Source organism: Neopelma chrysocephalum, unplaced genomic scaffold (assembly GCF_003984885.1).
Source record: "Neopelma chrysocephalum unplaced genomic scaffold, ASM398488v2 Primary Assembly neopelma1_26b, whole genome shotgun sequence".
Lineage (NCBI taxonomy): Eukaryota > Metazoa > Chordata > Aves > Passeriformes > Pipridae > Neopelma > Neopelma chrysocephalum.
This window is the reverse complement of record NW_020897696.1, coordinates 2,923,245-2,951,137: the sequence shown is the minus strand read 5'-3', so window position 1 is coordinate 2,951,137 and position 27,893 is coordinate 2,923,245. Positions and strand designations below refer to the sequence as shown.

Genomic DNA, 27,893 nt, shown 5'->3' with positions numbered 1-27,893 from the left:
ACAAGTTTAAAAAACTTCCAGCATGTATGTTGTTGCAGAGCATCAGGTGACTGATATGGCTGGCTCCTGTACTGCACATTGGGATGAAAGCCTCAGGATTATTTCAGAAAAGCTTGACAAGGTTATTCATGAGTGACTGCTACTTCTTAAAACCTGTTCATCTTTGTTTTCTAACACCATGAACAAGTGGCCAGACCAGCTCAGGCAGTGCCACTGAGAGTAGTGAAGATATAGTTCCCAGTCAATCCTTGAGACTAACCCAGTGATCAATAACTGGTAACAAAGGCACTGCTGGGCATCCTACAGCAAACTGCCTTTCCAGACACCCTGTACACACACAGTGTGTTAAAATGACTTTGCCTCTGTCTCCTAGGATCTGGCTTATTTTATACTTTTTTAAGAGTAAAGCATAACTTTCAGAGCACCAAAAGACAGCCATAATGAAAAAACGAGGGGAAAAGTCAGTTTGAATGCCCGTTTCTGAATATCCTCTTTCTCCTGCACAAATGCAGTCAGCGCATGGCACTACTCCAACATTTCATGTGCTGGTGCACAAGTTTCAGTGCCATTTCAGAAATGCACTGGGCTTGGAGTGCCCAAAGCCCTCCTGAATGTGGGACCCTGTGTATTTTGGAACTGATGAAACATGCACGTTGTTTTCCCGACGAGCATCAACACCCTGTGATGCGAAGGGGAGGGGGCAGCTGCCGGAGGACCAGACCCATCCCGGACGTAATGGTGCCGATTTAACCTGCGCTGCCTTGTCCGGGTGTCGGTTGCTTTCCGGAGTGGCACAAGAGTGTTTGGTGCCGAGGGCATCCCGGACTCGTCCATTTGCCCCGCAGCGCCCCCGGTCCTCGGGCGAGCCGCCCCATGCCCCGGGGCCTCGGCCACAGCCAAAGGGCAAGGGCAAGTCAGTAGGTACGGTACAGGGAGGGAGGGAGTTTCCAATGGGCTTCAACCTCCACTGGCAACTCACGAGGGCAGCACACGTACCGACGAAGGTGGACACACCGGTGTGACGGTGAGAGAGGCCGTGCGCTGCCCGGGCGGCCACCGGGGAGCGACAGCACCGCCGGGCGCGGCGGGGCGGGGGCCGGAGTCGCGGAGAATCCCGAGGCAGCCGCCGAGGAGGCGCGGAGGACGCAGGCGAGGCGGCGGCCCCACGCCCAGGAGCGCCGCTTAAAACCTCCACGAAAGGTGTGGCCTCGCCTTTCCTCTGCCGGCGGGGAGGGGACGAGACGGGACCTCCGCTCTTGCCGCCGCCGCCGTCGCCAGCAGCCTCCGCCGGCTGCCCGGCACCGCACAGCGCTTCGCGGCGCCCCTGCCCAGCCCTCACCTGTGGGTCGTCCCGATCCCTGACTCTTCTCGGCCCTTCCCCGGCCCTCGGTGGACTGCGAGAGAGCGGCGGCACCGCGGCGGGCGCTCCCGGCGGTGAATGCCTTTCTCCCCGTCGGGACTGGGTCAATCTCTCCGTGGCTTTGCCCCTCGGCCCCTCTCACCCCGGGCGGCTCCCCCGCTGCCATGAGCATCAACGGCGGGTCGCACCCGCGCATCAACACCCTGGGCCGGATGGCGCGGGCAGAGTCGGGCACCGACCTGCGCTACGAGATGAGCTCCCATGTGGTGGGGGGCGGCGGCGGCGGCGGCGGCGGCACCCACACCCACAAGACCTACTACTACCAGAAGACCTACGGCGGGGACTACGCCTCCGACGGATACGGGTAGGTGCGGGTCCAGCCGACCCCCGGCCCCACTGGCTCGGGGCCGCCTTCGGGGAGCTGCCGTGAGACTGCTTGCGGTTTGATTTCCTAGGTGTGCAAGCTTGCAAGTCTCTCTTTTCTCTTCCTTCCTGAGGAATCTTTTTTACTTCTAAAAGACATTTAAAAGCAAGCGAAGAACTCACTTATAAAAACACAAACAAGACACTTTTGGTGGTGACTCTCCTTGAAGAGAGTAACAGGAATAAAAAGCAATGTCTTCCCTTTGCACTCAGAGCTGTAAGTGGGTCCGTGCTGGCTGTATTGACCCAACAGTTCTCTGCTGATAAACCTTGGCTTTGCTCGGTGACGTAAAACAAAGCTGTACTGAGGTGAATTGCTTTATACCCCATACACCCAGGCTCTGTGCTCTCCAGTAGTTGCAATAACTAAGATTATAAAACTATTTCAACTAGTGGGAATTGTTCTCTTGTTCATTTTTGAGTTTGTTTCTAGCTTGTTTAGGGCTTGGGAGTTTTAAGTCATGATATTTTATAGGGCGATCCCTGACATTTAGTGCCAGGGAGCAAAGATGTGTAACAAGCAACCTCGGTTTGCTTTCCTCCCCTCCACCTTTTTAACTTTCTACTTACCTTGCTGCTGCAGGCACAGTCAAGCTCTTGTAGGCAGGGTGCTGGCTGTGAATCCTGGCTTGGAGAATGCCTGCACTTGTGGATGCAGCTGTACCAGCAATCTGTGCACATCACGTCTGGCAAGGACTTTTTGGAGCAGAGTGGTCCTGTGAATGTATGAAAAATGAGTGCAGTGGTTATGAAGACTTCTCCTTTAATCTCCTTAGCTGGGAGTTCACAGGACTGAAAAGCAGGCAGCAGTTACAGTCACCGAAGGAAAGAGCAGTTTTATGATACAGCACCTGTACAAAACACTGCTTGTGATTACAGGTTTTTATGCATGGAAAGGCCTTATTAAACCTGTTGGTCTAATTATTGATGCCACTGATTTAGGAATTGATGCAGAAGCACTGACTTGTATTTTGTGTTAGAATTTAAGGCCTGATTTTATGAATAGTATGTAATAAGATTGCAGAAGGACCAGAATTAAACGTGCATAGTAAATAATAGCAGGTGAGAACAAGCAGGCTTTTTTATATCAAGCAAAATCTATAAGTGGCTGTAGAGAATTAGGATTATCCTAGAGAGCACAGAGTGCTCTGCTTAGGTATGTCAGACCTGTTGCTAGAGAACCACTGAATGAATGACAAAACTTGCATTCTACATATCTTTTGTTTATTACTTTGCGTGGTTCTTAGTTTTTGTTCTTTGTCTGACTTTCAGTTTGGTGTATGTGCAGGTAAGTTAGTTATGATGAATTGCAGCTAGAGCACATCTAGTTACCAATACAGTAGTACGAGAATACCTATTTATTTCTATATAATTACAACAATTCAGTACTTTACCATTGGAGAGTACGCATACTAGGACTCCAAAACGCTGTTGCTGCCTTGCATTTGTGAGGATTTGTTTTGCTAGTGGTCCTTCATGGCAAATATTTTTACTGTTACAAGACACAAGCAAGGCATGAAAAATGAATGGCAGTGCGTTTTACTTCCTGGCCATTCTCTTTTTCCACACTTTGGCACACTAGAGTGTCTTCCCCATCACTCCTGACTTGTGCTAGAGGAGGAATACCTTCCTTTAATTTATTAATCTTTGGCTTTTGTTACATATTTTTAACCAGTCTATAATTTGTTAGGCTTTTCTTTCTGTAGTGTTCAGTGGTGGTGTAGCAAGAGTGGAAAGGACAGACCTGATCGAAAGGTTAACAACCTTATATTAACACCCTTTCATTTACTCCTTATAACATAATATGAATATCTCCTTTTTGGCATTTGGCATTGAAGGCATTTCTGACAAGGAGGTTGCATAGGTTTACTTTTAGTCAGTGCTCATCTGAGTTAAAATGTGTTCCAAAATACAAAACAAGGGGTTTGTTGTCAATTAATGAAAAAAGGCAGTTATACCTGATTTTACACATGTATTTTGTGCCAAAAATCCACTAAATCCTATGTATGTTGTGCTATCAGGATCAGGGCCATCATCTGTGGAATTGTTCTTAATAATTGCATTTAGCCAGACGTCTGCAGTGCCAAAGTTTAGTGGTATCTACTGAACTCAGAAAACTGAGGCTTCTTTTTCCAACGGGGAAGACCACTCTACCCTAATTTTTAAATGCAGAAGGATTCAAGTTAGGGTCTAGTCTTGTAAGTTTTGGGGCGTATTCTGCCAAACAAGTCTGTGCTGAGTATTACATTACTCACAGAGCAATATGAGACTCTCCCTACCCTTAGGGCTCAGCAAGGTGCTTTTACAACATTCCCGGTTTCTTCTGGCTTGGGAACTCAGGATGAGCTTGGCCCAGAGTACAGATACTCAGCTTGACAGTGAGTCACATGCTGCTAAACTGCCAATTCATCAGTCAAATATTTATCAATGTCTTTGCTATGGAGATAGAAAATCTGATAAACTATGAGAGAAAGGAAAAAAATGCAAAGTTGTGCAGTTTTATTTGTCATTGCTGAGGTTATGGAAAAAAATAGCCTAGGGTTCATGGTCACTGAATGATATGAACTTAATTTAATTTACACAGTTCTGCTTAAGGATTGATTTAACTTCTGTGCTTCAAGTTAAAAGGAGTTAGAAATTCACATCCCGTGCCCTGACATTACTTTCAGGAACTAACAGACAAAGTAAACTTGGAGTAAACTGACTCAAAGCCACATTTTTGCCCTTCTCATCAGTCTCACAGGGATCTGAAGAGTCCTGACTAAGCTGAATGGTGGTAGAGCTGGCATGGTAACTTCCCCTTTGAGCTCTTCAGACAGCGAGGGAGGAATGTGTCTGAATTGCTGCCGAATACCTGCCATGCTGGCAGAGCCTGCGGCTGTGCTCTGGCTGGCAAAGAAATGGGTTTCTGTGATGGCTGGTGATAGTGACACACCATGAGGAGAAAGTTCCAACTCATGGTTCTGCAGGTACATGTGTGAGATTTGAAGGTTGGTACCTTTGCAGGTGTAAAAGCCTCTGTCTGGCAAAGCGGGTTTGCTGCGTTTTGAGCGTCTGCTCTCCAGCAGAGGTGTATTTCCGTGGTCAAGGGTAGACACAGCATTTGGCACCTCTCTCTCCCAGAGCCAGTGGTGGGAGAGGCAGCGTTTCTGTAGCCTGCTGCACTGGGCAGGTGTGGCCTTTAGAACGGTTCTGTTGCTCCTGGTGATTCATACCAGTGGGAAAAAGCATGAGGATTTTCTGTGAATAGGTGTGGCAGGATCCCTTGTGAAACCCTGTGTGCCATGAGGGCACTAAGCCTCAGGGGTCTTAATAATTCAATAATTCACTAGTGACTCTTAAATTTTGGCACATTTCTAGTGGTATTTAGAGCCTGATTGTGCCACATACAGATGTCTTTTGAGATTTCCTGCCATCATGCCTTAGTCTATGTGCATACTTGGCAGATGGGACTAGTTTGGCAAGGCCATGGTGTGCCAAAAGTGGTCCTAGTTAGACCAGAGACATGTGAGGAGAACCCAGTTATGAAACTCTTGATGATTTGACACTTGTATTCAACTTCTGTTAGGTGGGAGGGGGAAAGCTGGGTTATAATATTTTAATTTTGGTTTGTATTCTTATGGATATTGTGATTCACCACCTTTAGCCAGCATACGCCAGTGCTGGGGCACCCACACCCAGCTGGCAGGTGGTGGTGCGTAGGTGGTGGTTTAGTCCAGTGGTATGTGCAGGCTGTGTGCTGGGAATGGAGATTCCAGGTCAGGTTTTTCCTCTGACTTGACTACCCTGGGCATACCAGGTAATCCCTTGATGAATCTATTGCTTGTTCAAACAAGTTTGTGTGGAGGGGGGAAGTGCAAAAAAAAAGAAGTGCTGTTTTTTTGCTCTCACTGAGTTTATGAGAATCACTTAATACTCTGGTTCTGCTCAAAGACTTTTTTTTTTTAAAGCTTCCTTCACTTTTTGAATGAATTAAAAAAAGGCTAAAAGTTTTGTGGAGGAATTGGAAAATGTAACAAGGATTATTCTAATTTGTTTCAAATAGTATCTCTGAGACAAGAGCATCCTCTTTGTATTTCCAAAGCTTTAAGGAACTGTGAAGCTGCTGGAAGGCCCCTCAGTATAGCTGGATGTGCTTCTGTGTCTCCTCCACCCTGCTTCTCTAGACACTAATTGTACTCTCCTGCCCTCCCTAGATAACCCGGTGGCTTCTTCATGTGTACTAACAAAGGCAGAAACCAGAGCAGCCTCCACATTGCAGTCTTTTATGCTGGGAGTGTGCAGGTCTTCAGCAGCAGGAGGCAAATGAGAAAGCAGAAGGTAGCTGACTTTCTTCCTTGCTCCTTGGGTTCTGCAGTAATGACATCAGCTCCTATACTGGGCCTGTGAGGGTGCAAGCTGAGTGTTTAGAGAAGATATTTGATTTATTCAAAATATATCACTTAGGAAACTTTTTCACTGCTTGAATAAGTCAGTGGCAGCAGTACTCAGCCCTGCTGTGTTCCAGGGATGTGAGCACTGCTGGGTTTGCTGTGTCTGTCTCAACTCTCATAACTCATCATATGGCCTTGAGCATGTTTCTCAGTCTCATCTATGAAAAGCAGGTTTCTTGTTTCGGTACAGCTGGGGGTCTTGTGAGAATCACTGATACTGCTCAACAGTTAAACACAATCCAAGTTCAGAAATAGAGGATTCAATTCAATTCAAGTAAAGTTATGACTGAATTTAGCTCCTATGGGGTATATTCCAGCAGGCAGGTGTTGCTGAGCTACTGTCCTGCCCAAATCCCAGTGGTTGGGCTGTCCTCTCATTTCTCTGGGAGAGAAGGAGCATAGTATAACAAGGGAGCAATGTGTTCTGCCTTGACATGCACGGAACAAGGTGACTCCTGTACAGTGAAAACATGAAGATGCTATGCCCTTCCTAGGGTAGAGAGAGAGAGGGTTACATTTTAAGATCCCAAATAAAAGCAGTTCATCTGTGTTTTGAAGTGTTTTCATAATTTTAAAATAAAGAAGCTGTCCCCTTTTTTGTTTTCCTTTGTTCCTTTAATAGTTGGTGACTATTAAGACTAAGTTATTTTAATAAAGAATTCTGCTTAATAGTATATTTTTGAAATTCATGAGTTGCCTTCCAAATAAATGTCGTAGTCTAAAATGTTGAGTTGTAGGGACAAAAAGGTAGTTGAGGTCTGAAGCAGTCTGGGCTGTTTCACTCAGCTCTGTTATTCAGCATTTACAGAACCAAAGGAGCACAGCAAATAGATTATTGCAAATGTATATATTTATTAGTAGGAGAGACTCGGCACTCTTTTGTTATGAGTCCTGCTAAAAGACCAACATCCAATTCTTTCTTATTCTGCTGGAATGGTTGATAACGCTGTATTTACAGGGGTGTAGTAAGCCAAATGAAAAATCTGTCCGTATTTTCACTGCATGGTGTGCCTACAGTGTTTGATACAGCAGGATCCTACTCATAGGTTCAAGCTTTAAATGCTGTCAGAGTTAGATCAAATTGCCATAGCAGCAATAGTATGTGGTAGCATAGTTCTTGCAATGACCAACCATTACTTTGAACTCATTCAGTTTTAGGTAAACAAAATCAGACAAAGCAAGAAAGATACTGACAAAATACTGTGTAAAGTAATCCACTAAATCTGTGTTCTCTGAGAATTGTTGGGATCCTACCTCTTCCTGAGGGACATAAATATATTTTTATATAGTAGGTAGGTTACATGGTTTTACTCTAAAAATCCAGCTTTGTACTTTGAACCATGTTATGATGCCATCCAGCATGTTCAGGGTTTACCTCAGTTTCTTTGGTCCGGTATTTTTTATGTTGGATATTTTTTATGTTTTCCTTTGGCTGTCTGTTTGCTACCGCCTCAAGGTTGGATATCGTACTGTTCCGCATTGGAGTTTCTCCTTTGATCTACCCATCCACATTAGAGGCCTGTTGGGTTCATTAAGAGGTATGTTATACTGAGGGCCTTTGAAACTAATCATGAAATACTTTCTTGTCACAGGGTGAAAAGTGTTGAATATGAGTTTATATGAGATTATGCTAGTGCCATCTGATATGTCAACCTGTATATGTTGAGGTATTGTCTTGCTAAGTACTTTGATTTTTAAATTCAGATATTGATTTATGCTGTTGAGTATATTCGAACAGCTAAATCTTCAGATTTGAAGAAGTCCTGTTGACTTGGTGGAGCTATGCTGTCAAACATCATCTCTTATAGTGGCATCTGCTGTCTCTGGGTGTGCCCTGTAAACCCATTTAGCTCCATTTGGTCCTTTGACAGATTTGAAAACCAGTGCCTCTAACAGGCCACTATCTTTTTACCCATTATCGTGGGGTATTATCTCTGTATTTTAACTAGCAAAACCTAGTTAGTTTTTTAACAACAAAACTAATATCCAGGGTATTAAAAGCAGCATTGATAAAATAGTGTGCTCTTTCCTGGTTTCAATTTGTATAACTCCAACTTTTGCCATTATTTTGGTTATATCTTTGTCTACTGGTTTGGAGAACCTTAAATACGTCCTGCTTTCTTCTTGTGAAGGTCCCTGTGAACTGTAAACAAGCAACTTGTAGATCTTTTTTTGAAGCTCTAATTAGGGTGTGCTTAAGCCTCCCACTTCAAGGCATCTGCTCCTGCTTTGGGAAGAGTTTTGTGCATCTATATTAAACCATCTTAATTTTTCCAACATTTTATTATTTGGACAATAATTCTGGATGTGGTATTCAAGCATCATTGGGATGAACACAAAATACTTATCATTCTACTTCTTCTATATTTTAATTTGTTTTAGTAGTTTATTTGAAAATAGCTTTTCTTCACAACTTTTTACCATGTTAACTATGATAGCCATTGTTTAGACCTCCTCTCATTGTAAATCAAAGTAATGCCTTTGAGGTTAGTGAAGATAACTGAAGCCAGTGCAGATATACTAATTTATTAGAGTGTAAGTCTGGCCACCATCTATAGTTCTTTTGGCTTTAATGCATATCTGGCATTTGTAGCTGCCAGGACATGATTGAAAAAGGGATTGAAGAAAAATACTCTTCTGATGTTCTAAAAAGAGAAAATTGCTTGGAAGGTTCCTCTCTCTTATTATGTTTCATTCATGAGAATAATTGTGGGTGTAATTAAATGTAAATTTCAAGTGCAGTCACATACTTCTAGATCTAAACACAACAGTGATCCCTAAGGAGAAGGAATGATTTAGAAAAGGAAGCTGATGGAAAGCCTGGCACAAAATCAGACCCATGTGTTGTTTTTTGTAATTGTTTTCTCTAAGCTGTTTCCAAGGTACACAGTGGTGCATAGCACAGTGGGGCGCAGCATTTATGCAGTCAAAGGGTCACAGTACAAGCTGGGGGCTGCACATGTACAGCTTGTTTTATGTCATCCAGTGATTCTCCAGTCTTGTCTCTACACTTTTGAGGGTCTGTTCACTGGTATTGGGGGAAGCTGCTGAAAAGTTGGGCAAACCTTTTCCATTTGTTCAAGATGAGCTGATAGAACAGAAGGCTGCTGATGCCCCAGCTGCACATGCTGCAGAAGAGCTCCTCAAATTACACTGTTGAATGTTTCTCAGCGCTGCAGTGATTTTCCCAAGGACAGTTCTGCTGAGTTTTTTACATTGTCACAATTCCTTTTGTCAAGGATGGTCAGAGTCTGTTGAAGTCAGTGGAAAGACCTCTGTTGAATCCAGATTTCTTGCTGGCTCTGAGTTGGACCCATTGATGGTCTTTTTGACATTAGTGTTGTGCGAAATGTTGGGCTCTTCAGTGATTTGTAATGGAAAAGGTTATCTACTGTGAGCACGGGAGTTGGAAAACTAGGCAGGGCTTGGAAGAACCTTAGTTTCTTACCATCTTTTAGTAGTGGTTTGGGTTTGGGAGATGCCTGGGCTTGCTTGAGAGGTCTGATCCCATCAGCGAGGAATGGTTACTCACTTGAAGCACCTCACCCCTGTTCAGCTAGCAGTGGCTCATTTTGGTGGCTGAATCCCAGAAACCTTCTGGCAGTATGGATGCAGTAGATTATGTGCAAGACAACAATAACAACTCCCTTACTTGCCTTGGCTTTTTCCCCCACTAGTGTTTTCAGTGCTGGAATTTTACTTGGAACCTTCAAACTCACACTTTATGTATCTACAAGAAAGCATGTACTCTAATTCCAGGCCCTACAGCTATTTTTGTAATAGCTTGAGCATCTTGCAATTCCTTCTTAAGACACTGCACTAGCTTTGTGCGTTTCTGCTGGTAAAAAGGCCCTTCATATGCTTGAATGGACTTGCTTGTGTAGCCAAGGATCCTGCTTTCCTTTTATGCCCTGACTTTTGATGGCTGGTGTGATAACACGTACAATTACATCACACAACTCTATGCTCTAGGTATTGACTTTAACAAAGATTGTGAATAATTCATTCTCACTGTAATGCTGCCAAAGTTTTGTCTATTAAAGCTACAAATACCTGTGCTGGAAGAAAAACTTTCTCCTTTCTGGCATGCCAGTTTCCATGTTCTACTCTGTCCTGTGGCAAAGTCAGTCCATGCCGGCTGTTGCAGAATTATAAAGTGGTTCTGCAGGAGGGCCAGATAATGTGTGTGTGTCTCTGTGAACCTAAATGAGGTGGATTATTCCATGTAACTTCCCTTAACTGTTCCAAATTTGTGTTTCTTGTATTTCTTCAGAAGGTGTGATTCCTCTGTATTTACTTCATCTTCTTCTCCCCCACAACAGTCAGAATGGGACCTGTACAGTGTCCAGACGCCAGAACACCATCCAGGAGCTTTTGCAAAACTGTTCGGATTGCCTGATGCGAGCTGAGCTTATAGTACAACCCGTGAGTGCTTCTTGTTGTTCTTATCAGAAGTGATGATGAATATTACAGGGAGTGAATGCTGTGTTGTTATCTGGACTCACAGGCTCTGCTGCTTCATCTCCTTTCTCCCCTTTCAGCTGTTTGTGTGAGGCAACTGCGAGTGTAATGGCATACCTCCTTCATGGATCTCTTTCTTCCTTCTGTACTCTGTTCAGTAAAACTGATTGAAACACATCTGGTTAAGAAAAGGGGGAATTCTTGATTTTTAAAAAAATCAAACAGATTGTAGTGCATCTTGTTTTTCAGTTTTAGGTTAGGACCACTGTCAGTGTAAACAGCTGTTGCTAATATTATGACTATTTACACTCTTTCAGTGTGTCCTGTAGAATATTGTCATCATTTTCTGGGCCATAATGAACCTGAACCACCATAGGAAATGCCTTCATCATCTTTATTTTATTTTTCCAGATGATTCATAAAATATATGAAACTAGATTAAAATCTTCTTGACTGTTTTAGCTCAAATGGATACAGATGATCTTTACAGTACGGTACCCTGGTACAAACCCATAGTGCCTAGGAGTGGGTTACTCATTGATGCTAGATTCAGTCCTGGCAAACATGGGATGTCCTCTGTTCCTGCTGAAGTCAGAGGAGGTGAAGGGTGATGAGTGCACCCTGCTGCTGAGGCCACTGAGATGTGAAATCCCTTCACAGTTCTGGCAGTAAATGCGATTTAATGCATACTTTTGGACCCTCTGCAGGCAGTGAATTCTTTCAGGAATGAACTCTGTGGTTAGCAGATCATTTTCTTTTCAGAGATACAGGACGTGAGAGCACATTTATATAAAAATCAATGCCAGAGTAAATACTGCCTTTTGTTAAGGATTAATATTATTCCGGTGAAGTTAAAAGAAAGACATGTTTAGTTCCAGCTTGGTGCCACAACATGTATTGCTTACTTTGTTTCTTTCTTTTCTTTCTAAGGGACAAAGTAATGAGGTTCATAACATTTTTTATTTGCAAAATCAGGTCACAGCTGGATTATGTTTTGTTCAGCATGGCTGTATCAGTGTGGGGTGAGGTCAAAAAGCAGTGTCTTCCTGATTGAAACACCATGACCATGCTGGTCCACTGGACTGAGAGGGTGCATGGAGAATTTGCCTAGTTTTTGGGTGATAAGGTGGGATGCAAATGTGATAGGGCATGGAGCTGGAGCCAGGCAGACAGGGTGCAACCTGCATTTTTGTAGGAGGGGGAATTCTTAGAATCTCAGGGTAACTTGTGAAAAATCAGGACCAATATCTGCCAACTCCCACAAGGACAGTGTTTGCTTCTCATCTTCTAAACACAAAAGGATAGTGTCTTAAAAACTTAACACACTGTGTGAAGCATTGGCTCCATTGAAATAAATATTAGTCAAGATGTGCTGTTCTTTATGGAAAGTTTTGGTTGATACTACATTTTAATAATTTTTATATTTTGTATTAGTAAGGATTTTCCAGCAACTGCAGCTCCTTTGTTAGTTGGCCTTCTGTCAGTTAAAACTGGCAATCAGAGACCTGACAGTTGAAACTTATCATGCTTCAAAAATAATCAGTCCTCATAACATCTCTTTTAAGACATCCAAGATGAATACTTAATTTAATCACCTTTTTTTTAAAACAATTGTTTTTGTTTGTTTGTTTGTTTGTTTTTGTTTTAGGAATTGAAATATGGGGATGGTGTCCAGATTAGAGGGAACAGAGATCTGGAAGACTGTTTTGCACAAGCAAATGACCAAATGGATATCCTGGATGGGCTGATCAGAGAGATGAGGCAGATGGGCCAGCCCTGTGACATGTATCAGAAGAGGTATTGTCAGGGAAAGGTTGGGGGTAGGAATGTGACTGATAAAAGTTCGTGGTATCTCAAGTGCCCACCTTCCATGGTGTTGCAGGATGTGACAGAAGTCAATAAGGTGGAACTACATCTATTTGGGGTATGCTAACATGGAGAAGGGCCTTGCAGTAATGTATTTCTGATGGAAGTTCATGCCTTAGTTGTCTCCATGAAATTTTAGTTAGTACATTTTTTCCACAGCTTTTGCTTTCAGCACTTTGTTTTAAATACCTGGTGGTCCAGTACGAGAGATAAATTACATTGTTTCCATGCTTTCCTCATAGACTCTAAGTGGTTCCTTCCCTTTCAGGCTGCTTCAGCTTCAAGAGCAAATGCGTGCCCTGTACAAAGCCATCAGTGTTCCCCGTGCCAGGAGGGCCAGCTCCAAAGGTGGTGGTTGCTTCTCCTCTCAAAGTGGCTCAGGCTGGGATGAGTACACAAAACGTGTCACAAGTGAATGTCTAAACTGGATGAGGCAGCAGAAGGTAAATCAGTGCAAAACCCAGAGACAATGCTAAAACTTGGTGTTGTTAATGAATGTCACCTCATACATAGTAATGTTTTGGGTGCCAGTAGAAGAGTAAAAGTACTCATGAATGCTTGCATATTATTCCAAGTTCCTCTTCCTCGCCCCCCCGCCACCCATCTCCCCAGTATTTTATGTATAGTGAATTTCCACTGAAATACAAACATGAATTTGGGGTCTTCTTTTGCAGAGGAAAAAGTGTGAAAGTTAGATTTGAAAGCTAAATGGGACACAGCTGTTAACATAACAACAGGCACTGGAATATTTGTGTTAGAAATTATTGTGCTCAATATTTCCCTCCTTCCTTCCTCCTTCCACAGATTTCCTTTGATTCATATTTATTTTAACCCTTTACACAGATAGGACCATCTTCACAGGTTTAACCATTATCCAGTGTTTTACGATTTTTCTCCCCCTCTATCTATCTTTATCACAGTGGGAGCCAAAACGTAGAGGTGATTGTCACAGGGACTAGACTTTCAGAAGTCAGTGCTGAAATACACACAAAAGTGCTGAAGTTACTATCTGTTGCATTCCCAGAACAAATTTGCCTATGCATAGCTTCTGCTTGTGTAACCTGGAGTAGAAAACACACATTGAGAGCCCGTAGTCTGTTTTTGTGCTGCTGAAGTGGAAGTTGTGTGTTTGTGGTTGGACAGCACTTTCTGAGAGATGGGTAGGGAGGATGGAACATGGTGGCTGAAGTTTTACTTTGCAGACTCCTTGTAAATTGGAATTGCGCTGTTCTTTTTCCTCTCTTTATTAGGTTGTTGCTTCGTGATTCTCTCATTATTATCTGTGTATGGTGTTTGCCAGGGGGCTGTTATACAAACCAGATGAGTATGGGAGAGCTCTGAACAGTTCCAATACCTTTATGTGAATGTTAGTCATAGTCTAGTCTTTCAGTGTGGCATGTTTTAGAGAAAGAAGGGGAAGTAGAGATGCACCCCTTTGAGTGGTAATTTGTATAACCATTGTGCACGGACAGCAACAGCAGATACAATTGCTCTACACACGCTGATGGAGAGTAGGCAAATTGTCAGACCTGCTGTGGTTTGAGGAGTGATGTTGGACAGACACTGGGCATGCCTCCAGTGATGAAAGGTGGTGAACATGCTGCACTTCCCAAAGATGCTACATGACACCCTGCTCAGACATCCTGCACTAAACACAGGGAGCATAAACAAGTGCTTTATAGCTGTGTTCCCACACAAAACAAAACCTCCTGTGAAAGTAAAAGGCGCTCTCTCTCCTCCTCTCTCCCTCACTTCGTCTCTCTCTCTCTCTCTCTCTTAATTTCTCTGTTTCACTCTCCCTCCCCCTTCTTCAGTCCCTACAGAAAAGCTGAGGCGGGGCCAGTAAGCATTTAGCTCACTGGGAAAATCTATTTTGAGCTTGCCATCATGCCTTTTCTTTTCACCATGCCCTGCTGTATCCCAGTACATGCTCCCATTGAGACTAGGATAATGTTTCCCCTAGTAATGTGGTGAGATGTGGGAAAAAGTTCTGAGCAGCTGAGGTTTTCTGCTGGTATTTTTCTGGTTTTTTTGTCTGGATGGTTTGCTGATGGGAGAATCAGGTGGGAGGAGGATTGGTCAAATTTCCAATGCAGAATTAGGGAAAGTGCAGTGAAATCCAGCCTTTGTTCGCATACTGGCAGCCAGCCATGACTGCCACTGTTGCTACAGTCTCTTTAGATTGTTCAAATATAACTAGAAGGGTCAAAGTCCTGTAACTTGTAAATAGCTGAATGAAAAATGGTTTTGTTTCCTGGATCATTTTCAACACTGCCTTTGAACCCCCATCCTTGAGTGTTGTTCTGGCTTTATTGTCATCTATTGACTCAGAGAGATTTGACTCCAGACTGGTAATTTCCAAATTCAGTCCCAACCCAGGATGAAGATATCTGTTTCTTGACTGTGCGCATGCACAGACAGGCATTCAGACAGAGTTGTACTGTGTCTTTACAGCATTAAGGAGGATCTGGAGTTTGAGGAGCTGAATTGTGAATTCAGTGGCTTTTAATATTTGGAAAAAATGAAACAAAGAACTGCAGTCAGTTTTTAGATTAGTAATTATCATAGAATCATAGAATAGGTAGGGTTGGAAGAGACCTCTAAGATCATCAAGTCCAACCCCTGATCCAACTCCAATTACTATATCATGGCACTAAGGGCCACGTCCAATCTCTTTTTAAAAACCTCCAGGGATGGTGAATCCACCACCTCTCTGGGTAGGTTGTTCCAATGCCTGATAACCCTCTCTGTAAAGAATTTCTTCCTAACATCTAACCTAAACCTCCCCTGGCAGAGCTTGAGCCCATGTCCCCTTGTCCTATTGTTGGTTGCCCGGGAGAAGAGACCAACCCCCGCCTGGCTATAACCTCCCTTCAGGTAGTTGAAGAGAGTGATGAGGTCGCCTCTAAGCCTTCTCTTCTCCAGACTAAACAACCCCAGCTCCCTCAGCCTGTCCTCATAGGACTTGTGCTCAAGTCCCTTCACCAGTCTCGTTGCTCTTCTCTGGACCCGCTCCAGCACCTCAATGTCCTTCCTGAACTGAGGGGCCCAGAGCTGAACACAATACTCAAGGTGTGGCCTCACCAATGCAGAGTACAGGGGAAGGATCACTTCCCTGCTCCTGCTGGCCACACTGTTCCTGATGCAGGCCAGGATGCCATTGGCCTTCTTGGCTACCTGAGCACACTGCTGGCTCATGTTCAACCTCCTGTCGATCAGCACCCCCAAGTCCCTTTCTGCCTGGCTGCTCTCCAGCCACTCTGTCCCCAGCCTGTAGCGCTGCAGGGGGTTGTTGTGGCCAAAGTGCAGGACCCGGCACTTGGCCTTGTTGAACTTCATTCCATTGGAGTTTGCCCATCTCTCCAGTCTATCCAGATCCCTCTGCAGAGCCCTCCTGCCTTCCGGTAGGTCGACACTCCCTCCCAACTTGGTGTCATCTGCAAATTTGCTGATGATGGACTCAATCTCCTCATCTAAATCATCGATAAAGATGTTAAAAAGGACTGGGCCCAGCACTGACTCCTGGGGGACACCACTGGTGACCGGCTGCCAACTGGATGCAGCTCCGTTCACCAGCACTCTCTGGGCACGGCCCTCGAGCCAGTTCCTGACCCAGCAGAGAGTGCCCTTGTCCAAGCCGTGGGCTGCCAGCTTTTCCAGGAGTATGCTATGGGAGACAGTGTCAAAGGCTTTGCTGAAGTCCAGATAGACCACATCCACAGCCTTCCCCTCGTCCACCAGGTGGGTCACCTGATCGTAAAAGGAGATCAGGTTGGTCAAACAGGATCTGCCCCTCCTAAACCCATGTTGGCTGGGTCTGATCCCTTGTCCGTCCTGTAGCTGCCGTGTGATTTCACACAGGATAATCTGCTCCATAACTCTGCCAGGCACCGAGGTCAGGCTGACAGGCCTGTAGTTACCCGGGTCAGCCTTGCAGCCTTTTTTATGGATTGGGGTGATATTTGCCAACTTCCAGTCGTATGGGACCTCCCCAGTGAGCCAGGATTGTTGGAAGATGATGGAGAGCGGCTTGGCAAGCTCTTCTGCCAGCTCCCTCATTACCCTAGGATGGATCCCGTCTGGTCCCATAGACTTGTGAGGATAGTATTACCATTTTCCAAGGCTGTTTCTAGAGACTTTCACTTGGCACCCTACAATAAATGTTGTCACGATGCAAGACAAACAAAATGTTTTACAATAACTTGAGTTTATCTTCTGGAGTTTTTTCTTTCATTTAGTTTGACTGGATTTAACTCAAGTTACTGAAGTTTACGTGAGCAAAATTAAAATGGAAATATAATATATTGGGCTACAGAACTTAACTGGGTATTTTCACATGAATTGCATGAACAGCATTGTTTGATAAAGTTTGTTTGTTGATATAGTTTGTTTTCAGAGTGATAAGAATGTAACTATACTGTAGAACATAAAAGAATAGTTTGATCCAAAGAAAACAGATGAAAGTACACTACTGAGTGTGCTTCATCTAGTCTAATTATAAAAAAATATTTTTCCTACTTTGTTTCTTCTGCTTTGGGAGCCTTTCACAGAGCTTAAGTGACAACAATTTAAAGAAATTGTAACCTCCTATACTGAACTTTCCTTTGTTCAGTTTTACTCTCTACTGCATAATCATGTTTTCTTCCGTTCCTTTATGCTTTAGTTTGGGCAGTAATGTTGGAAATGAAAGTACACATACTGTTTCTTTCTCCTAGGCTGAAATGGAGCTAGTGAAGTGGGGATTTGATGCAGCATCCATTGAGCAACAAATAGGTGACCATAGGAGAACTCACAATGCCATTGGAGACTATCGCTGGCACTTGGACAAAGTCAAAACAGATCTGGTAATTACTGATGTCCCTTACACATTGCTTAGTCTAGATTTATATCCTTGCTTCACTGGTGTTCCACTACAAAAAAGGAATATTGAGTAGTTCATCCTCTCTTCAGAAAGCGCTGGTGTCATGATAGCTACCACTTTCAACTGTAATTTCATGATAAATTTGCGTTTCACTTCTTTTCCCAGATTTTGAAATGAAAATTTAGTAGCTATTTAACTTTTTGTTGTTGCATACCAAGGCTGGCAAGTAAATATTGCAACATTTTTCGTGAGAAGAATGACCAAGAATGATTATTCTCACTTGCTGTCTAGGTATGTTAAACAAGAAAGTGAAAGAATAAGGTGGGTGCTCAGATCCAGGCTTGAGTCATCAGGTTTTTTCTGTGAAGCATGCACAAATTCTGGGCTAAGCTTAAAGCTTTTCATAGGTGTTGATTTCTTTAACTTTTTTTCCCCTTCTGAGACTTTGTTTCACTCTGAATTTTGTGATTGAAATAAAGAAGTCACTGAAAATGCAGTTAGCTTCCTCTGCTATCAGCCCAGCAGTTACAAAGATGAGAGAGGAGGCTTATTTCATTTCCATTCGTCTTTTCTCTAAATCGGGAGGAGAGAGTTCAGTCTAAAGAAAAGGCACTCTGTTCTGGAGCTCTGATTTCTCAACCAAGCTGAAGAGTGAAAGGGATATTACTCCTTTTTCCCTTCAGTTTCAAATAGGACAGGTGATAGTCTGGCCCTGTGGAATACCAGTTCCACGGCTGGGCAGGTTATCAGCCATAAAAGTGGGAATAAAAATTGTGGCCTTCTGTTCACATTGTAATTTATAGTACTTCATAATCTCCAAAGCTAGCTCCAGGACTGGCTGGCCTAGGAGTTTAGTACAGAAAGAAATCCAGTTTCAAGAGTTGCATTGGTATTACAGGTGTCAAGTGCAAACTTGCTTACATGCCAAGCATCCCTAAGGGTAGTAAGTTTGTCTGAGCCTTGGTTTTATGCTTGCTGTGGTCCTCCCGTGGTGCATCCATCCATGTCTGTTGTAGGCACTTGCAAGTTACCACCTGCAGTTATTGTGCTGTTAACACTGTAAAGGAAATATTAGCAAGTAGGCAACTTGTGAAAAGCTCACTAAGTATTTCCTGTCTCTGTTTCAGCGGGAGAAGGCTGCAGTTCATCAGCTGGAGGAAGAATATGAAGGCCTGCTGGTGAGCATGAGATGTGTTCATTTCTGATAACCTGTATGACAAAGGTGCTTTTTGCTTTATTGACACTGACATGGTAGTGAAGGGACACTTCAGGTTTTGACAGTGATAGAGTGACAGAATTATTGAAATAATTCTATTCAGCAGTAAACTGACAGTGCTTTTTAGTTTCTCAATTTATTTTGAGTCATGAACTTGCGATTAATTTATTGCCTGGTGTATAATTGACTTACTCCCACAAGGAAGTTTCTAGTTTGTACCTGGTGAAGGGAGTTGGTCACTAAGCAGGTGGAGAGTGGAACTCTACCTTCTTAATGGAAGTAAGTGTAGCGAAGAAATTAGACTGTATATGATGCTTAAAAAGTTACTCAAAGGTGGGATTAGAACCAAGTTCTGTGTGGGGATGTGCATCTTCCCTGCTTTGGATTTTCATATAAAATACAGTGAGAATCTTGTGCAAATGGTTTATTTAACCCTTGGGATCGGAAGCTGATTCCTGTGCACATTTCAAGCAATAGGAACTGTATTATGGTGTGAAGACAGAGAAGGTGTTTTTTCATGCAGTGTCATCTGTGCAAAAGGTGATTCTACAACATCAAAGATGTCCATGAGCAGCAAATGCAAGTAAAAGTGATGTTAAGTGTTCAGACATTTTTTGTACATTTCTTGTACATTTCTTGTCCATACCTTTTTGCTTGCCTGCATGTGTGCTACATGTGTGTTTGCAATGACTTTCAGAAGCTGCTGACATCGGGTTCCCATTTTTCTATAAATCCAGACATGTCGTCCGCTGTCCGTTGCCATTAGGTTTCATAATTCAATAAGCCCAGGCACATTATTTGCTGTCCATTGCCAACAGGTTTTATAGATGTGTGGGTTTTACTGTTATTTTAGTTAAAAAAAAGAGGACATGCTGTGCTGCGCTCTTGGCTTCCCTTTCTCCACCCAGCACAGGCATTCCTGTGTTTATGGCTTCTCATTTCTGGAATTCCTTGCAGAAATACTCCTTTGAGAGAATGGATCAGCTTCGTCAATTCCAGAACCTCATTCAGGCCACCAGCAGAGAGATCATGTGGATCAACGACTGTGAGGAGGAGGAGCTTCTCTATGATTGGAGTGACAGAAACACTGATATTGCCAGGAAGCAGGAGTCCTTTTCTGTAAGACAGCTCAACATCCCTCCACTTTCCATGGGCCCTCTTTTGGAATAGTGAGGGAGGAACAACCTCTCTCGGGAGAGACTCATCACAGGATGGGCATCTCTTCATGTTTCGAAGTTCTTGGGGATTTTATAAACCCTTTTCAATTAAGTACAGTGTGACAACCTTTTGAGTCAAGATAGGACATCTATTAGAAGATTGTGCTCTTATTCAATCAGTTGTCATGGTTTCTTTTGACCTTGGAAGCTGGCCTTCTCGGCACAGTCCACTGTGGACTAGTGATCACATATAGCTTGTGCACCCAGTCACTTTGTTGGCGTGCTAAACTAAGGGACTTGAATCAGGCAGTTTAGTTCTCCCTGTTAGGACTATGTAGGGGCTCGGGGGTCCCTGTATTTGGCCCTGATTATCTGTCATCAGGAAGCAGAGCTATACCAGAGGGAACTGCTCTCTTCCTCTGATAGTTTTGCCAGCAGCACATAAAGTGCATGGTCTGATGTAGTTTGCACTGCTCCTTCTCATCTGTGGGTATGTAGGGCAATTGAGCATGTGTGTTTGTTTAACCAGTGTTGGTGCTGATTACCAAACTGAAAAAGGAATGAAGGTTCACACTACTAAGGAGGCACTTTTTCTTTTTTAGTTCAGTTGTTTTGGATGTTGCAAGATGCAGTCATTTTTACTTCCACCACTCCTAGGAGAGGCAGAACTTTGTGTGCTTTGCTCTGTGAAGCAGCAAGCCTAGAGATTAGAACTGAGATAATTTTGCCTTCCTTGATTCTACTGTCTTCATAATTAACTTCAGTACACCAAATAGAATTACTACATAGTGTTAGCAGGGATAATTTTATTATTATCACAGCTATCTGGAAAATTTGGAACAAATCATCCTGTGCAGTGTACCTTTGGGAGTTTGTTTAATGCAGTGTTTTGCTTGTTTAGAAACGCATGAGTGAACTGGAGCTTAAAGAAAAAGAACTCAACAAGCTAAAGCAAGAAAGTGACCAGCTAGTGCTCAACCAGCACCCTGCTTCAGATAAAATTGAGGTGAGTTAGACACACTTGTGCGATTTCACTTGCTTATTTAGTTGTTACATGAGAAAAGTTCTCGGTGAAAGTCCACAAGTGAAGTGCTGCCTCTGGACATGAGAAGCATTTGCCTACCAAAAAGCATGTCCATTTTATCCAGCTCTATTAAATAAATGTTATTACCTTCCTCTACAAACCTGGCCATAACAACTGCACAATGATAGATGCATGTAAAAATTAATTCTAAGCTTGGGGAGTTATCTGAGGGTATGAAAATGCTGTATCTTGTTTGAGTTAACTACAGTGCAGTGGAATTTATTGTAGGAAGGCACGTCACTGTTGTTCTGCTATCTTAGTAGGCATGTTTTGAAAAAAGTCACACCCTTTGTTGAGGGTTTATATTTAATCCAGGTGCAAATACTTTCTCCAACTGAAATTGATGGTGCCTTTCTACAGCTTAGCCAAGGCAGTTTTACTCTTGTAGCTTGGCATACATTCACCTTTCAATTACGAAGGCTGCAACAATTTGGAAGACCTCATTTTATTAGGAAATATTGTAGTTCTTATAATTTTAAGAGTGCATAAGAACCCTGAAACCAAAAGAAGCTACAAGGAAAAAAAAGATTAATCGTTTCTGCTTTTTAGAGCGTTCGCTTTTTTAACTGTTATTATGTTGTGTAAAATCACTATTCCTATTTATCCTGTGGTCAGTTTCTCTCTTAAAAGAAAGATCTTTGTAAGCTGCAGCAGTGAAGTAAAATTTGTATGTAATTTTCTAAAGCATATACATTATGACTGTGTGAAGATTTTGAATTTAAAAACAACCAGCACAAAAAGTCATGTTACGCAGTATTCCTTGGAAGGAGGAGAACACGGCAATTTGCAGTTGAAATATTTTATTTGCAGTACTGTTTGTGCATTTCACCCTTTTTTGTTAATGCACCTCAGGCTTTATGCCTCTTCATGCAAGACATGAAGAGACTTCTCTTTGTGTTTCATGAGCAGGTATTTAACTCATTTCAGTGAGGTAGATGCTTAGAAGTTGCGGAACTATTTGCATGAGTTACACTGTTCTGGTGTGTGTGAATTTGTTTTTGCAGATTTTTCATTTGCATTTATGTGGGGCATAGATAATTTTGCTTGAGTCTAGATATGGGAGAGAGATCAGTGTGGTGGTTTGAGTTGTATATATTACTGTTTTTGTTAGGCCTACATGGATACATTGCAAACTCAGTGGAGCTGGATTCTTCAAATCACCAAATGTATCGACGTTCATCTGAAAGAGAATGCGGCTTACTTTCAGGTGAGTAGTGATGTGGAGGATTTACATTACTTTTGTTAAAAGTGTGAATCCCATCACAGGTATATTTATTGTGCATAACACATTGTTGCCACATTATAAAGGCTACCATTCTGCCAGAGATGAACTGGGATTTCTCATTAAAGGAGTCCATAAATTTTTAGCAGATATTTTTAAGAGCCGTGTACAACCAAATTCACAACTATTCTTCTGTAGTTCTTTGAAGAGGCCCAAGCCACAGAATGCTACCTGAAAAACTTACAAGACTCCATCAGAAAGAAGTTCATCTGTGATAAGAGCATGTCACTGCAGACTTTGCTGGAGCAGATCAAGGAGCTGGAGGTACCGTGTACACACTCACCTGATGGGTTATGTTCTGTTTTTCTTGGAAATCAGCTGCCCTTTTCAGACACCAAATGTAAACCCAGGTGCACTGCAATGTTTATATACAGTACTGTAGGAACTTGAAACCATTATGGTATATTCCTGCCCATTTCACAGAATCACAGGGTATGTTGAGTTGGAAGGGACCCACAAGGATCATCAAGTCAGAAAGCCTACGAATGGACCAGTGTTGTTTTAACTTGTGTAATACTGTTTGGGAATTCTGATTTCTTTCTAAACCTGTAATGAGTCCACCAAATTCCCAAGTTTCTGACATGCCAACACATTAAAAAAAAAAAATTTTTTCTTAGGTGGTAGAATAGATTTTGCTTCAAAGGATAAATACATTCAATAAATGATTCTTCATGTCACTGCATCAGTCTTGTCTCTTTGAAAGGACATAACTCAGCTTTTTTAGCTCTTTGCTTATCATGAATTAAGTACTACAATCTCAAATTGGAGAAGAATGGTCAATGATGTAAAAGACCAATTGATGAAGTCAGGTTTGAGAGTGTAGTTATTACCTTTTTTTGTTAGCAATTATTTTGTTAGATTCTTTCAATTTAGGCCTGTGTTTCTTAAACATCACTGTAACCACATTGAAGATCTGTATGGAAAACCTGCTATGAAAATTTTGCAAACTTTGCATCTTGCCAGAGCTGCAAAGTTACTTAATTTGATGTTTCTCTTATTTTTTTTTAAAAACTGCAGTTTTACATTATAGGCCAAAGACTCATCCCACTAGAGCTAATGTAAGTTTTGCCTACTGTAAGCTCCAGACGAATCCCTCTTAATGAAACAGTGGAAACTAGATGTCATTTCTTTTTAGAATGATTTCGTAACATGCAATTAATTTTTGCAGAATGAACGAGAGAGAATTCTTGAATACAAGAGGCAAGTGCAGAGTTTGGTGAACAAATCCAAGAAGATTGTGCAGCTGAAGCCACGTAACCCAGACTACCGGAGTAACAAGCCCATTATCCTCAAGGCTCTGTGTGACTACAAACAGGATCTGGTACTGTATCCCTTTTTGGCTGAGAACGAACATCACATAAACTAGAACATGGCAAGTTAGTTAGTAAATAAACCGTTGACCCAATAGGTATAATCCCTTTGTCTGCTTTTGGTCCGCTTAAATTTCTTCAACAGAAAAAGCTCTTACTTTCTTGCAATTATGAATAAACAAGCTAAGTTCTGGTTGGTTAATAAGTCTAGTTGTAATTACTAATTTTAATCAGTTAAATATCAATAATAATCACATTTCAAGTTAGCATCTAAAAGTCTTCTTGATAATAGGATTAGAATTGTTGATACATATCGTCCCAGGGTCTACACTTTTTTTTGGTGATTGCTCACCTTTCCAGTGTCTCTCTGGATCCTTAGGCAAACGTTTCATCTAGCAAAAGGTGAGGAACATACCTTGGTACGTTGGTATCCCCATTTTTTTGATGGGTGGAGTAGGAAATGAATGATGATGTTTTTGTTTCCTCCTCCGTACTGAGGCTGCTTGGGTTTATTTCTGTATTTTTTTTCTTAACAGTAGGCTTAGATGCATTTTCTGCATACGTGCTTTTTCCTGCTCCGTGACCACACCTGTGGCTGCACTGTGTCAGGATTTCTGGCAGTTGGGGCTGGTGAATCCAGCTCTGCCATGCTCACTCCCAGTCTCTTTGCAAATATGGATGCAGCATTATGCATGCTTAGGCCTTGAGCTCACTGGCTTACAGCCATACATGGTTGCATAGTTTACCGTGGCCATGTGTCCACATTCAGTCTTTGATGTTTGTCAGGGCAAGCCCCAAGTCTGATGATGAACCAGACTGGCAACTCTTCAGTGTTCTGTGGCTCCTGCTTCCTTTTTTTTTTGTTTTTGTTTTCTTCACATGGAAACCAAATTCAGGGAGAAGGGGTTGATCTATGCTGATGTCTTGCCCCGGTATGAAGCAAACATGCACATCCAGACCTGGCAGCTGAGAAGCACTCCTGCTTCTGTGATTGTCATGCATCTTCCTTGTCTGTCTCTCCTAGAAACTCTATCTTACTTAACTAAAGAAAACAATTGTTATGTGTTCCTTACAGAAAACAGTGCGCAAAGGAGATGAATGTATCCTGAAGGACAATAATGAGCGCAGCAAGTGGCTGGTGACTGGTCCTGGAGGAGTGGATATGCTGGTGCCATCTGTCAGTCTTATCATCCCACCCCCCAATCCTTTAGCAGTGGATCTTGCTACAAAGTGAGTTACTGCCTGCATTTGAACACCTGCCATTGGGCTTAGATAGAGGAGTTCACTCAAAATATCAACCAGTCACAAAATATGATCTGAGCCTTGATCAGAGTTCACTCCCTCTGCCCCTAAGGGTAGGGGATTAAGGACTAGACCATTGACTTGAAGGTCATACTTCAGTGAAACTTGCTGGGATCTAGGTTGGGGTCCAAAAATATTTAAACATGAGCTTCTACAAGGATTTTCTCATCTTTAATAACGAAAGTCATGGATAAATTAATGTCCAAGATTTTTTCAAGTAGGGAACAAGCCTTAATGAACTCCACATGTGGTGGATGTTTCTTGGGATGTTTTGTAGCTGTGCTACAAGGAGAGATGCATTTTGATCATGCATTTTCTTTTCTCATGCCAGAATTGAGCAATATTATGAAGCTATTTTAGCTTTGTGGAACCAGCTGTATATCAACATGAAGAGCCTGGTGTCTTGGCACTATTGCATGATCGACATTGAGAAGATCAGAGCGATGACTATTGCCAAGGTAAGACACCAGCTGGCCTTACCTGTAGACCAGAGATATCCATGACCTGATGACTACTGTCCCAAACAGAGCTTGCAGTATCCTGTGCAGATGTATGTTCTGCGAAACCACGAGCCTTCCTTTTGCTGGGTTGCACAAACAATTACATATGAAAGTTGCAATTTTATTAAAGGAGAAGCAAAATGATATCCTATTCAAACATGATATGGATAAACAGGAAGATTAGCTAACGGATTAGCTATTATGTACTTGCTGTACTTGTTCCCATTGTGCAAGTGCATGGACAGACAGAGTAAGAGGTAGAATTTCAAATTATTCTTAGGTTATGAAATGATTGTAATTAGAATGGATTAGCTCAGTGGGTACTCTTAGCACCATACTTTCAGAGTTAGTCTCGATAAGTTTTATTCTAGCTATTACTTTGGTTTTTTTTCTAGGTGTACTAGTTTGTTCCTTATTGATTAAGTAGTCATAAACCTTCCCCAGTTGCTTTTCTTTTTTTATTTTATTTTTTAAATTCCTTTCTTCTTTATTTCAGCTGAAAACAATGCGTAAGGAAGATTACCAAAAAATAATAACGGACCTGGAGATCCATTATCAAGAGTTCCTCAGGAATAGCCAAGGCTCAGAGATGTTTGGTGATGAAGACAAACGAAAGATCCAGACTCAGTTCACTGATGCTCAGAAACACTACCAAACCTTGATTATACAACTGCCTAATCAACCACGACAGCCACAAATAGGTTTGTCATCCTCCTGTTTTTTGGAGAGTTTGGATTGCTTGGGTTTCTTTGTTCCAAGGGTTGTGCTTGGTACATTCTTTTTATGTGAAAATGTTCTCTCGAACAAATGAATTGAAACGTGTTCAAGAACTGTTCTGCTGTGTCCCAACGTAACAGAATTGGCCATGTGCGGGGAAGATTTTGTTCTTTCCTCCTTTGGTGGGAATCTGGGAATAGTCCTCCAAAGTTCATGGAACTTGCTGGGAAAATGAGAGGAATTTAGTCCATTTGATATGTTTTCAGTTATAAGGAAGCAAAATCTCACTGCTGTGATTGTGGAAGCAAGTTTGTCTTTTTGTGAAAGAGAGATTTCATTCCCTGAAACAACTGCATAAGGGCCCAGATCTTCTGCCTATTCTCAGTTCTACAAGATCAACTCAGTGCTTAGATCACTTGGGCAGCACATTGGCTTCCTGTATGTGGGTGCTCAGTTCTCTGGCAGTTGACATTTACCCAATTCACTTTGCAGTGGTCCCAACTGAGGCCTGTCCTGTGGGTTCCTCAAACACGGTTATCGTTAATGAGAGAAACCGAGAGCATGAGAAGCAGGAGGCCTGGCTGCTGATGGAGCTTCAGAAACTTCGGCGTCAGATTGAAGCTTCTGAGATTCAGATGGTTCAAAGAGCTCCTCTTGGAGTGGATCAAGGGGCTATGCATGACTTTTCAGTCAGAATAAAGGATTTAGAGGTAAGTGTGTATATTTTCCTTGGAGCACCTCAAACTCAGTATGACTCTATGCTACAGAGCACACTGCAGTTCTGCTTCTGATCAGTTGGGGAAGACACACATCCTGTGCAGAAAATTCTCAGTTGGAAGCTAATCATGATGATTTGGATTGGAGTTAAGCTTCTAAGTAGAAAAGTTGATTCTTGAATTTTAGAAATAGCATTCTGCCCAGCAAAGAATACAGGAAGACTGATCTCAAGTGACATGAGCTTGTGTTAAGCCTCATCCAGGGTAAAGCACTGCTAAAATCCTTTTCCAAGGACCCCACTTTACTACCTAACTGTGAAGTGCTGTCTGTGGATGCAGACTGGATACATGAGTCCTACAAATGCTCTCCCTCTCCTAGTTCTTAAGATTTATAGGAGACTGGAGAGAGAAGATTAGTTAGAAGGGAGAACAGGTTTAGCACGTGAGAAATTCCCCTAAATCAATGAGGTTGCAAAGATCTTAAGAGCAGAAGGACCTTGGCATGTCTACCAAGTGCAGTAGGCACCTGGCAGTAAAGCACTTTGCTTTCAATAGAGCTGAGTTTCAGAGTGGAGGGGTTCAAAAAGTGGTATTACCTATTGCAGACTGTCAAAAAAGAAACTGCTCAATATTACTTGCCTTGAAGAAAGCAAGCTCAGTCACTGCTTCAGTCCTCAGTCAGGCTGGTTATATAACAGTAGACTTTGGATAAGGAGACCAATTCCATATGTGCTGTAGAATGATCAGCCAACCAAAAATGTGCAAACCAGGCATTCTCTTTCCTTAGGGTGTGCAGAATGACTCTCAAATAATGGCTGAAACCCTCAATAAGCATAAGGACTTGCTGCCTAACTTCAGAGGCTGTGAAAAATATGTATACTTGCAATCAGAGATAAATGCCCTATTTCAAAAGCTGGAAAATATAAATGGTGTTTCTGCTGGCTACTTAGACAGGTAAGAAAATTGAGGTTATAGCCATAAATAGTCACTTTGTCCTATAATGCTTAGTCCAGATACCTGCCTTTTGTTAACAGTTGTGTAAAATTGCACCTTCTTTTCTACAAATTCTGTACATGTGGGTAGAAACAGACATATGAATTTCTTCTCTTTTCTGGAATACTTTAAAAAAAGAAAGCGAGAATCATGGGTATCACAGAAAATTCTTGTGTTAGCTGTTCTTTTTAACTAAACATCTGCAATTAGAA

The 27,893-nt window shown here is 42.4% G+C and overlaps 1 protein-coding gene across 3 annotated transcripts in view; it reads left to right on the top strand.

The window, feature by feature from the left end:
* The first annotated feature begins 1,240 nt into the window (after window positions 1-1,240).
* DSP (desmoplakin) overlaps window positions 1,241-27,893 on the top strand; it is a 41,008-nt gene continuing 14,355 nt past the window's right edge. For all 3 annotated transcript variants that reach the window (XM_027676225.1, XM_027676223.1, XM_027676222.1), the window contains exons 1-16: window positions 1,241-1,724; window positions 10,539-10,641; window positions 12,326-12,474; window positions 12,812-12,986; window positions 17,259-17,387; window positions 18,532-18,582; window positions 19,578-19,739; window positions 20,679-20,783; window positions 21,973-22,068; window positions 22,282-22,407; window positions 23,312-23,464; window positions 24,529-24,683; window positions 25,087-25,213; window positions 25,752-25,956; window positions 26,465-26,682; window positions 27,476-27,642. In XM_027676225.1, coding sequence (XP_027532026.1) covers window positions 1,525-1,724; window positions 10,539-10,641; window positions 12,326-12,474; window positions 12,812-12,986; window positions 17,259-17,387; window positions 18,532-18,582; window positions 19,578-19,739; window positions 20,679-20,783; window positions 21,973-22,068; window positions 22,282-22,407; window positions 23,312-23,464; window positions 24,529-24,683; window positions 25,087-25,213; window positions 25,752-25,956; window positions 26,465-26,682; window positions 27,476-27,642 — 2,321 coding nt within the window. In that variant the 5' untranslated portion in view covers window positions 1,241-1,524. The remainder of the gene's footprint in view (window positions 1,725-10,538; window positions 10,642-12,325; window positions 12,475-12,811; window positions 12,987-17,258; window positions 17,388-18,531; window positions 18,583-19,577; window positions 19,740-20,678; window positions 20,784-21,972; window positions 22,069-22,281; window positions 22,408-23,311; window positions 23,465-24,528; window positions 24,684-25,086; window positions 25,214-25,751; window positions 25,957-26,464; window positions 26,683-27,475; window positions 27,643-27,893) is intronic.